This window comes from Lotus japonicus, chromosome 5 (assembly GCF_012489685.1).
Source record: "Lotus japonicus ecotype B-129 chromosome 5, LjGifu_v1.2".
In the NCBI taxonomy this organism is placed as follows: domain Eukaryota; kingdom Viridiplantae; phylum Streptophyta; class Magnoliopsida; order Fabales; family Fabaceae; genus Lotus; species Lotus japonicus.
The window spans coordinates 20,493,669-20,506,307 of NC_080045.1; the positions used below are offsets into that span (position 1 = coordinate 20,493,669).

The window sequence follows — 12,639 nt, forward strand, 5'->3', positions numbered from 1 at the left end:
CAATTGACAGAATCTCGTATTTAACATGTTGCAAATTCGAACCCTCATTTCTTACCGTAAGTCATCTATAACCGCTATTGGAGATTGCTAGTTATCCTTACCTTAGGGCACCACCCCCACCCTAATTCTTTTAAATAATTCAATTACCCAAGCACATAGTTTCATTTCACCTCAAAATACTTTGTGAAGACAGTGAAAACAAGGTAAGAAGTAAACCATGAAAGAGAAAAAGAAATATTATTATTCTTGTGACGGTTACATGTTACAGGGAGTGGTGGTAGAAGAGTCATTGTGGCAGTTCCTATTAATCTATCTATCTATTCCATTCATTGAAAGCTTGTCCCACTTCATCTTTCTTTCTTTCTTCCCACAAATCTCTCTTCTTCTCTTCTCTTGCATATATGCACCCAAAACTTCAGTGTCACCAACTCCATCATCTTTCAGTTTCAACTATCTCACTGACACACACTTCAAATTCCATTTCTTCTAATCCAAACCAAACAAAACAACCATCGATCATCAAAATCTATTAGCACAATTCAGTGTCTGAATTTGTAATCCTGTTCGTAAATCGAGTCAACACTGATCAGAAACCAAGTTCTAGAGGTATTCAAAGTGTGTGTTTCATATGCATATGATCCAGAGTATATAGAAGACATGAATTCCCACATTTGTGTTTGTTTTCCAGATTGAATTCTATGTTTCTGTTGTTTTGATTTGGATTCTGCTTAGCTTGTTTTATTGGACTATGGTTTTTTTCTTATATATAAATCAAGCTCATTTTTATCTGGGTTTGTGTTGATTTTGTGAGGAGTTTGTTGCAGGGGATGAAGATCCAATGTCATTCCAAGATTTTTTGTTTTTTTGTTAATTTTTTGTTCTTACTGAGAGAATTGGTATTGGAATCTGAGGATAATGATGGAATTTTAAGTAGTTTCATTTCAATTTGGAGAGATAAAGGAAGGGTTGATCAGTGGTGATGAATGTGAGTCTAGATTTGTGTCAAATGTTGCACAGAATTAAAGTTGTACTAGATTCTGTTATTAGAAAATGTATATTCAAGTTGGGGATTTGAAAAAATTCAAGGGGCTGTGGAAAATTTTGCAGAGAATGCACATTAAGATGGATCAGAAGACACTGTTTACTCTTGATGTTTTACATATGTCCTTAAATATGATTTGATTTTCAGAGAACTGCTTCCTTCAGTAGGATCTGGAATTTTAAGTGAAAATTATAATCTAAGGGTGTGTGTGCTTTTGCTGAATTGCAATGGCATATACATGTTATATATTATGGTCTGGAATACTAGTTAGTAGTTACCACTGCTTGCATAATTAGGCAAAACATTTTGAGAGATTTAGCCATCCTTTGTTGATTTATCTGTATCATTCACAATCCAAAGAAGCTAGAAGCCTTGAGAGGTTAAAGCTTTGAAGAAATGTGCATATTTAATTGGATTTTCTATTCCATGTTCTGCGTATTTAGTTATGTGATTCAGGAACCGAAAAAATAGAAGTGTTTTTCTTTTATAACTGATCATACTGGACTTTATTTTTTGTGACTATTTATAGCACAATGGAATCTGAAAATGGAGTTGCAATGGAGGACGAGAAACATGTTATTGGGGAAACAACCAAGGAGAGCCCAAATAAAGAAGCTGAAAACAACCCTAATGCAGAAATGCAGGCCAAGAATGAAGTATCTGAACCGACAATAGAACCTGAAAGCCACAACTCAACAGCAAGTAAAATCCCAAAACGTTCCAAGGTACCATATACAGTGTATCAGAATCGTTTATCGTCAATGAAACAGTTACCGCACATAGTACATGATGGACCACTTTAACTAATTCATTTTAACATGGTTAGGAGCCTGGTAGCAAGAATGGTGTTGCTGGAAAGAACAATAAACCTGCAACCAAAGATAAACACAATGTGAAGACCTCAACTTCATCATCTCAAACACAGAGGCCAAACATTTCCAAGAGCCTTTCTTTCCCAGCCAAATCAGCTCGCGGAGATGGTATGAAGAAAAGCACTGATGGAATTCTTGTGAAGACAGAAAGTAAGCTTGCTAATCAAGGTAATGGGGTTAGATCTGCGACTTCCGTTCGACTTTCGAGCAGGTTGACAAACTCTGAAGTAAACTCTAAGGAGGCAAAGACAAATCCTGGAAATTCTAACCAAAGGACTTCTTTGGCATCAATGAATAGCTTTAAACGCTCTGTGGTAGATTTTCTTTTCTTTTCTTCTCAGTGTCTTTCTTTTTGTAGCTGATAGCTTCTTTTAACTGGTCTCCATGTTCATGACTTCTGTTTTTTCTACCAGTTTGGAAGGTCTACTTCAGTTAAGGCAGTTGCCAAGAGTCTTACATCTGAGGCATCCATGTAAATTTCTTAACTTCCAAGATTTACTGAATCCTTATTTACAGTTTATCTCAGTTTATAATATTCTCTGCCAATGTATTTCAATCTTAGGTAGACTCAATTGTATTGAAAACTATACATATCTTTTAGAGAGTGCTCTGCATTTTTCGGCTGAGTGGTTTATGAATTTGTGACATTATTGCAGACCTGTTGATCAGATTTCAAACCCAGCAAAAACTGAAAGATCAAATAAAGAGGATGATGATTCTCATTCCACTACTTCGTAAGATTATACACTTAAACTCTGAGATCATCATGTCATTCTAGCTTGTCCATCCATCTTATTAGGATTTGAATACTTGTTATTGGCTTTTCTGAATTTCTTCTTTTTCTTTAGCTAACATATGCATGAAATTTTGTGTATATGCTATCAGAAGTGCTACGCGGAGGAACAGTGGTTCTGGATTTTCCTCCAGATTGCAAGAACGAGCTGAAAAGCGGAAGGAGGTTGTTGTTGAAACCTTACAGCCTATTTATATTAATATTGCATCTGCGAGTTATTAACTTTATTTTCTCCTTTTTCATCAGTTCTTCTCGAAGATAGAAGAGAAAATTCAGGAAAAGGAGGCAGAGAAAACTAACCTGCAAGAGAAATCAAAGGTACCAATGTGAAAAACTAAGATGAGGTTAAGAGATTCTGTTCCTAGTGGTTTGAGTTTTCACTGGAAGCTTATCTGCTGCTTTTGGCTTATTCTCTCCTTTTTTTCTTCTGATTTTTGGCAGGAAAACCAGGAGGTGGAGATCAAACAAATGAGGAAGAAGATGACATTCAAAGCAGCTCCAATGCCAAATTTCTATAAGGAACCTCCTCCAAAAGTTGAACTGAAGAAGGTAACTCATCTAGCCACATGTTCTCCCAAATTATACTGTCTTCTAATAATAAGTTCTGAGTTACTTTGTCCACTCTCAGAATTACAGTTTTTTCTTCCTCAAATTTTCATGTCAATGAAGTTTGCCATGGTTCTACAAATGCTAGTTCATTATGTGTTATTTAGCTGAAGAACCTACTCTTTCTTCTTCAGTATTTATTTCATGGGATATACTCTTTCATATTCTTTCTGATGGACTTTATTTACTGAGTAGATACCTACAACACGCCCAAAATCCCCAAAACTTGGAAGGAACAAAGGATCTGCTGTGAACACCAATTCAGAGGATAAATCTTGTTCTAGCCCTCGTGTGAAGCAACAGCTGAATGATTCAACCAAGGCAAAGATAAAGGGATATAAAGATGTGATTTCAAAGAAACAAAACAAAAAATCTCAAGCCAAGCTGCAGCCTCAGGAAACTGCAACCAACAAAACCGAAAGAGATTCTACAAGTAAGGTCTCAGAAACCGACCAAGGTGCAAAAGCTGGTGTAGGAAGCAATGAAGAATGTCAAGATCTACCAGTTAGCAATGCTGAATTCCAAAATGGCATGGTCCTAGAATCCCAAAATGACCTTGCTGAGAATGGTGATCTGGCCTTGAATTCATCCACAACTGAGATTGTTTCATATGAGGTTACTGTTGGAGTATAGATTCCTGTACCTGAAAAGCATTTATTTATGTATACATAGGACTCCCATATTACCAGTTATTTCATTATTATTATTATTGTGAATATAGAGGTTTGCTTCATATTCACCATAAACATGTATTGCATTGAAGATAGTTGCTTCTTATATTGAATTGTTACTGTTTGTAATTGTAAGAGAGGCTTGTGAATTCATGATTTTGCAATCGGTTAATGTGTTAATGTGATTTTGGTTAGATTTTCATGTAGTTGTGTTGAAGAATATTTGTCCTTTAATCCCCTGACCTGACATTGTTTCTATAAGAAGTAAAACTAGGAGACAGCCTCTGAGCCTCACAACATTCGATAAACTGTCATTTAATTCGAACACAACTTCAGAATATTGTCAATTTGAATACCAATTTTGCATTCATCACTCCCACTATCTTAGCATTAAAGCATGTCCTAGCACTTCAATGCTGGAAAGGTAATTTTTCCAAAGGAAAAAAAATATTGCACTCAATCATTAAAGAAACATAGGTGTTTCATGAAGTCCCGGTGTTTGGCCATTAAGATTGAAATTTTGTGTTGTCACGCTCCCCTTTGAGAAGAGAAATGAGGTGCTTTGCCAAGTGGAATAATGAGATCCTTCAAAACCTCATACTCTTCCATACCTAATTGGGAACCATTCAGAACCTGTTTCATCAAAACGAACACCAGAACAATGGTAAGCAAATTTGAGAGTAGAGTGAAAATTATTACAAGACGCGGCATAAGATAAACTATAAAACTTCAAATTAGTAAGGATACATTAAGCTCTATTTTCCAGCTTAGCCTTATAGGAATTTTTGCAAGCCATCATAGATAAGTTTATATGTTGAATTAAAAAGTTAACTGTGTCGCACATCCCCTTGGAAACACCCACACAGACCAAGGAAATCATAGTAAAAGGAAAACTTCCAAGTTGGGCATTCTTTTTCAAGTAACATGTACGTTCAATAAACAAGATGTAGTGCCCAAAGTTTGAAACAAGAATTTCAAGTCTGCATGGGAGAATAACCATATGAGATGAACTTAATAATAGGATCATAAAATATGGCTATCAAGCGTAAGCTGTAGAAGGAAAACAAAATTAAGGACAAGGCAGTCAAGTAATTTGAGATTTATATAGTTAAGTTCACAACAGAATGAATATAAAGAGTTAAGGGAAATCCAGATGAAAAGTAACAAACGCTAGCAAATGAAATTATCGAGAATTGAATATATATTAGACGTCAACTGAACTACCTAAGCCAAAAGATCATTGTCATAATAAGGGTTTAAGCTTACTAGGTCATGTTATCTATGCAATCCAACATCATTATGTAATGCTTCATGTGTATCAATCAGATGCCTGATATAGTCATGTACATAAAATAATAAATCAGTACAATAAAAACAAAGGGTCTCTCACCTTGTGAAACAAGTCCCTCCGATCCATCATGTATGAGATAAGAGCAGGTATTCTACAAACGGACAATGCATCAATGAACAAAAGAACAACAACTTGCCATTGTTTCATTCTGAATGCTGGAAGTGCATCCACAAATGACATTGTATCCAGCAAGCATACCTAAGAAAAAGTTGTGAGAACTTCCATATAATCCATCCGTATAAACAAGTAATTGGATATATTTAATATATTTCCTCAACACAGATATGAAGATTATATCTTAGGACTATGCGCAACCCATAAACTCTCGTGAATTGCTAAACTTTGAAATAGAAGGCAGCCTAGTGCTGTATAGATCCCACCACGTGTTGGGTCCACTTAAGGGTCAAAAGACCCAAAACCTAACCTTGCAAGAGGCAGATTTCACATTCAATAACATTGCATCAAGACTCCCCTTCATTCACAAATTTCTAAAGTGATGCTTAAAATAATGATTCATCTTTTCATATGAAGAGAATTTTCCATTTGCATGTCAAAATGGTTGACATCCTTATTTTACGTGCACATGTGACTCTGAAGTATGAACATTTCTTTTTCTTGGTGGTGGTGGTGAGAGGGAGGGGGGGGGGGGGGGCGGGGGGTAATGGGGTTGACAAACATATTAGACACATCTAAATCAATAGTGTTACATCAATTAGGCCATGCCTACCAGAGTGTATTAAATCTGTTCTAAACTTAATTTAGAACTATAATACAACATAAATGAAAATAAACAGATAACTTCAGAATCATCCTTATTTTACGTGCACATGTGACTCTGAAGTATGAACATTTCTTTTTCTTGGTGGTGGTGGTGAGGGGGGGGGGGGGGTAATGGGGTTGACAAACATATTAGACACATCTAAATCAATAGTGTTACATCAATTAGGCCATGCCTACCAGAGTGTAATAAATCTGTTCTAAACTTAATTTAGAACTATAATACAACATAAATGAAAATAAACAGATAACTTCAGAATCATACCACCCCTTGCTCTAAGGTAGATACTGGAATTGGCAGCCTGAGCTCAGCGACAACTGCAGGTAAAGCTCGAGCAAGACAACTGGCTAAAGCTTGCTTTATTTCAGATGACCGACCATCTGTCAAGATAATTTTGCAAGGATATTCTCTCCCGTTAACTGATAGAAAGTCTTCATGAAAACTTACATCCCTCCCATATATATATGCCAAAGAAGATGATGTTGTCCACGAAAAGAGGGCATTCCACATAGATGCAAAAGGTGACAACTGAAATAAAGTTTTATGAAAAAATGAGGAACGTCAGAGAACCATGAAAACTTGTACAGTTTGAATATTTGTAAAAATGCTTACTAGACACTTACAGTCAAACTGAAACCCTCTGGTGGAGGGTCATACCATGAGTCTTCAGAGTCAAACAAGTCAAAATCAGAAATTCCAGGCTTTCTAGGCCATTTCAGAGTAACTGCATCTGTTTCTGGAATATCAACATCCTCCATAGTACCTTCCTCAACAACATCATGGGAAGATGGCAATATAATGATTCCAGCTTCAGAAACTGCAACAAGATTCATTGACAGACAAGAAATTATTTAAGGAATCATTTAATATTTGAATAGAAAGCCTTTTTAAAGAAATGGTAATTACCAGCATCAGTGATATCTGAGTCTCCAGATGCAACTGCTTCTGATGCTTGGCTCAATGCAATTGCACATGCTTCTGCTGATGCACGACGTACTATATCTTCATCATCATCAGTAACATCTATATTACCCTCTAAATCAGATTCTTTTTTAATATCTCCATCCCCAAATTCTCTAACTGAACAAAGATCTTTACTCCCAGAGCTGTTGGTTTTCTCATCAGCCCAAGTAACAGAGCGACTAAGTTTATTTTTACCAGTGGACTTAAGAGAAGATTTGGGTCTAGTCTTGTATGATCCAGTTTCTTTTTCTATTTGAAATTCCCCTTCAACATTGACAGGATCTAAACTGGAGGTGAAGGCATTCTGATTAGCAGCAACTCTACTTGTTTCCCCTTGGAGTTGTATTGATTTCCTTTCAGAAATATTCTGTTCTACATCAAGTATTTCTGACATGGTGGAAGAATGAACAGCTATCTTTTCAACAGAAGGATTCAGAGAGGATTTGATAACAGGTTCATCTGATTTATCTATTTCCTTCTCTTTTTCTGAGGTACTTAAATTTAGACTACTCTTGAAAGATGAAGACAGATCTTGTACACTATCATCATCTTTACTAGCCACTTTATCAGCCTTTTTTGGCACCTCCACTTTGGCCACTGGCTTAATTTGATGATCAGCAGTTGTGTCTGTTTGACCTGATGATACTTTAGAAACACTATACTCATCTTGCGTAATTATAGTACTCATGAAGTCCATCTCACTGTAAATTAATTTTTTGTCATCATTCAACCTGCCACGACTAGCTTTGGACCCTGCAATTCATAATCAAATCTCACTTTGTTGGAAAGTGAAAAAGAATAAGAACTTATCACTTCACTATTCCATTTCACAGAAATTTGGTCCTCAGAAATCAGAATCACCCATAGATCAAACATTGAATATGAGACAATAAACAAAGACAATCTCAAGCAAGAAATTGCATAAGGCTATCTGACTACCTAGGGTCTTAATTATCAAGAATTCCATAAAATTCTCACCTTTTTTAATATTTTTCTGAGAACTCTTAGAATCACTCTTTCTTTGCTTTGGTACATAACCCTCAATTGCATTTGAAGGTCCAAGCCACTGCTCCAAGGACACCTCCCCTGTGCTGGACTCAGTTTTCTCCTGGATTCTCAAGCCAGACAAACCTAAATCTCCACCCTTCCCCAAATCCTCCACAGGTTCTGCATTCAAATTCTCAAACAACCTGAGAACATCGTTGAGTTTCTCTGGGTCCACAGTCGGGCACCTCTCACCTTGCAAGGTCCCAGCAAAAGCTTTGCTGTTAACAACACAAGTGGAAGAACAAAACATGTACGTCTCGTGCTGATCATAAACTTTGTGCTCCTTCAGCGAAATCCGATATCTACCCTTCCGGGGGCGATCAGAGGGTAAACCATTGCGGCAGAGTGGATAACCGCATACATTTGTAATGGACCTCTCAGTCACAACATCTTCATAGTCACTCCTCGATATCAAAGACCCAGCTGCAAACAGCTGGTCTTCGCTTCGGATGCCTTCAAGGAGGGACATTTGCAATTTGAAAACAGCATCTTTGACAAAAACATGTTGGTTCTTTGCCATTGAACCAAAGCCTCAGAAGCAACCAAGTATCTAAAAACTGCCCCATGTACAAGAAAGTCCCCCATAAGTTACTAGATTGAGTACATTCCAACAAAATTCAAAACTTAAGGCATAAATAGAGCAATCCATTCTGCTATAGCACTCAACCAATCATAACCAACATATAAGGGGAAAGGGAAAAAATGAAACAATTAATCATTAAAAGCAAATATACATAAATATCAGTGTTATCAATGACGGATGGCGGAAAGCCAAAATACCGCCATATATTTATGGCAGTGCCATGGCGGCCTTAATAAAAAAAATTATAAATATAAATATATATATATATATATATTTATATATATATATATATATATACAATTATACATACACACATTAAAAACCTGCATAATGCAATTATACAATACAACAAATAAAAATTCTGCTAACTAATAACAACTTATAACATCAAATATAGGCTCAACATCATAGATACAATAGCAAATATGATAACAAAGGTTCAATAGATATTAGATACTAGATAGATATTAAGTCCCATACTCTCATTGAGCATATTACATACCAATTACCAAAACATCATGACAAATTCAAGACTTGATGTTTTAATTGACATGAAAAATAAAGTCTAAAGAGTAGAATTTAATCTAAATAACTAATCATCCAATCCCAATGTAGTGTAGTCAAGTTGAGTGCCTATGCCACTTGCACTAAAAAGGGGAAAGAAAACAGAGATTTAAGCAAACAGTGACAGAGGAGAAAGGAGAAGGGACAGAAGGTAGTAACTTGTAAGTTGTAACAGAGGAGAGGAATCAAAAGTAAGTCAGAAACAAGCCTTTGGGAGATTAGAGAGAGGGAAACTGAGAAACAGAGGTGAGAGGACGCAGAAACAGAGTGGAAAAACGAAAAAATTGAAGAGAAAAATTACCTAAGAGATTGGATGGAGCAGAGACGCGGTGGCCGGAGACCGGAGTGGTCGCGGGGCCTCAGGTAACCGGGAATGGGTCGGAGGTGGATGGGGCAGCAGCTATTGGATGGAGATGGGTGAAATTAGGGCTTCTATTCTGAATTTGGGGGTTTAGAAGCTGAAATATGGACTATGTGTGTGTGCGTAACAAGTTTAGATTAACTACAGCAAGTTCAGCTAAGAAGAATTTAATTCTCAAAGAAATCTCAATGATCACAAACACAAAGAGCAACAAGTTTAGATTAACTACTTAGTTTGAATAACAGAATGCAGAAAATGAAAGAAAGATCGTTACTGTGCTATGTTTGAGTCGATGAAAGCAAAGGGTTTCGATGGAAACGAAAGATTGAAGAATTGCTTTTTCTCTAACGTGAGTGGGTTAGATATTTCAATTGAATTGAAGGGAAGGAGTAGTTGAATTTTAAAGTGGAAGAAGCAGAGGGGTTACTAGCACGCTGGTATGAGTATCTGAGACGAGGGGAAGGAGGAGATTGGATTAGGGATTGAAGAAGGAAAGACTTCTCCAGCAAACGCCACACTACACTTGTTTATTACCGGTTTGCTACTTTAAAATTTAAGTGGAATTTATCAATTTTACAATAAAACTTAAATTTCAAAATTTGAATTATAAAAATAAGCTGATGAGTAATGTATAATTTTGAAATTTTACGTTAACATAGAAAAATGTTCAAAATTGGATATTTGTTACAATTTATTTTAATATTTAACTTTTTAAGTAAAATGAGTTCATATTATTATGAAAAACTTCGAAACAGTTTTTCGATGTAGCAAAAAAAGAAAAACTTCGAGACTCAAACAATAGATAAGAAGAGGAGGTAACCCAAATAAAAAGAGGGGCCAAAAACCTTTACAGTAAAAGTTGATCAAAATAATACCCAACACATGCCCCAATAAAAAACAACCTATGAAAAGTGAAAACTACACAAAAAGAATACTCCTTAAGCACTTAGGAAACAAGCAAATTCATTTAAATATTTAAATTTAGGCTTAATCTTTAAATTGATCATTGTGTTTGTGTCACTGTTTCACATAGGTCTCTCTCCAAGAAAAAATTAGCAAAAGGTCCTCATGTTTGCACAACATTTGAGTAAGTCACCACCTGACACCGGAGCTCCGACGAGCTTGTTGAATGGTAGGTGAATGCTGATGTGGTCTTATACACGTCATTTTTAATTAATTTTAAATGACACATATTTAATTATTAATTTAATTAATTAAAATTATTTTTTAAAAATACTAATTTCTAATTTCAGAAATATTAATCTCTAAATAAACACATACAAAAATTCATGAGTATCATCATTGTTCTTCCCTTCATGATCTCCAACTAGAAAAAAAAAACTGCCTCAACCAAACTTGAACCCACAAACATAAATCATATTCCTCAACCCCCAACATAACCAAGAACATCGATTTCCAGAACAAAACTACAACAAGAGAACAACACAACCCAACAACATCACCCAATTTCTAGAGCACAACATCAACCTAGAACATCAAATTCTAATCCCCAATTTACAAACAACCCAAACCTCTGCAATGTAAATGGGTTGAAGAGAAAAAATTGAAAATGAACATTCTTTTCTTGCGGTTTCCGAAATAGATCAGACATAACAGAAATCGAACCATTTTGCAGAAAAAAAATCATCCAAATCATGTGAACCAAAGGCAACAGAAGAATTCATAAACAAAGGATGATCATCGTTTCTCACTTCTAGGTCCTCATGATAGCACAGACCACTGCTAGATGAAACTTTAACAGTGTATTGAAGAAATGAGGAAGATAGTTCTGCAATGCAAACAGGTTGTTTGTCGTTCCCTCTAGTTCCTCATCCTCTTCTTCCTCTTGGGTCTTCTCTCATCCTCTTCTTCCTCAACTTTTTATTGGAACCAAATCCACCGTTTCCGCCATAGAATACTGTGTCGTTGTTACCACCGTCCTATCTCAAGAACATATTGAAGCCCTCTCCTCAAGCTTTCTCGTCGCCGTCAACAAAGTCTTTATCACCACCACCACCGTGCTTCCATCAGTTAAGAAGAAGAAGAAGAAGAAAGAATGGAACAAAACCATAAGAACCCAGAGCCACTAACGAGCAAAGAAAACCCTATATAAACCTCTTAAAGCCATGTTGATGTGCCAAACTGCAAGTGTACAGTTTCGCCCGGGGTTTTAATTTATCGAACCTCAAGGATTGTGATAGTTTACTTCCTAATGTTACCAAATTCTCGCTGTAAGGATGAAAAGCAAAATTAAAAGAGGGTTTAGTTGGTTGATAGAACGAAGTAACAAGAAAACGTGGAAAAGATAATTACTGATTTGAAATCACTTAGAGAAAAGCGCACCAGGGAATTGATTTCGTTTACCCTTGCTATGTTTCTACCCGCTACAATTATATATGAAATTAGTTAAATCTGTTCATGGTGCTAAGCCTATATGTTTACTTGCTAATCCCTTAGTCAAGCACCCCTTCTAGTTAATTAGTGATAGCTAATTCCTTAGTACCTAATCCTAATTAACTAGAGATTCAATTTCATGTTCAGGAAAACACAAATAAATTGCTACCCTTATCCCTAAGGCGTAGAGACCCTTATTCAATTTCTTCCTAGATCCCTATCATCTACCAATTTCCCAATTGTGCAAACGATAGCATGAAACCCTTTCGCGATTGGATTCAATAAAATTAAAGAAGAAATTCATGAACTAAAATAACCATTCATATATAACTGAAACGTATCAAAACATAGTTTAGAGAAAACTATATCATATCCCCAGTACAAGAGAGGATTAGTTCCTCATAGTCATAGGAAACAATTCAAGAAAAAGGTAGCAAAACATCAAAATTACAATAGAAAAATGTAAGGGATCCTAAAGAACTTAGGGCTCTGCCTCCAAAGGCCTCTCCAAATGTTTCAACGTGAAAAGATCCACAAAATAGGTTAAAAACGCACTTAAATAGAGTCTGGTTGTTATTTCGCGCAAATGCGCGAATTCTGTGAAGGATCTCGCG

The 12,639-nt window shown here is 36.0% G+C and overlaps 2 protein-coding genes across 4 annotated transcripts; one reads left to right on the forward strand and one right to left on the reverse strand.

Moving 5' to 3' along the window:
- Positions 1-309: 309 nt before the first annotated feature.
- On the forward strand, positions 310-4,186 carry LOC130720699 (protein WVD2-like 4). 2 transcript variants are annotated; one of them, XM_057571383.1, is made up of 9 exons: positions 310-606; positions 1,572-1,767; positions 1,869-2,228; positions 2,328-2,386; positions 2,571-2,648; positions 2,803-2,872; positions 2,954-3,025; positions 3,149-3,256; positions 3,509-4,186. In XM_057571383.1, exons 2-9 carry the CDS (start codon positions 1,576-1,578, stop codon positions 3,944-3,946), a joined length of 1,377 nt encoding a protein of 458 aa, XP_057427366.1. In that variant the 5' UTR covers positions 310-606; positions 1,572-1,575; the 3' UTR covers positions 3,947-4,186. The 2 variants fall into 2 exon arrangements, with proteins under 2 accessions (XP_057427366.1, XP_057427365.1); XM_057571382.1 differs by having other exon boundaries at positions 311-606; positions 2,800-2,872.
- An 83-nt stretch (positions 4,187-4,269) lies between these two features.
- On the reverse strand, positions 4,270-10,157 carry LOC130720698 (putative RNA polymerase II subunit B1 CTD phosphatase RPAP2 homolog). Of its 2 annotated transcripts, none has more exons than XM_057571380.1 (7): positions 9,906-10,157; positions 8,055-8,680; positions 7,020-7,829; positions 6,737-6,930; positions 6,378-6,641; positions 5,375-5,533; positions 4,270-4,617 (listed from the first exon to the last, which is right to left on the reverse strand). In XM_057571380.1, the coding sequence occupies exons 2-7, from the start codon at positions 8,641-8,643 to the stop codon at positions 4,513-4,515; spliced, it is 2,121 nt and encodes a 706-aa protein (XP_057427363.1). In that variant the 5' UTR covers positions 8,644-8,680; positions 9,906-10,157; the 3' UTR covers positions 4,270-4,512. The 2 variants fall into 2 exon arrangements, with proteins under 2 accessions (XP_057427363.1, XP_057427364.1); XM_057571381.1 differs by having other exon boundaries at positions 9,572-10,157.
- Between the last annotated feature and the right edge of the window lie 2,482 nt (positions 10,158-12,639).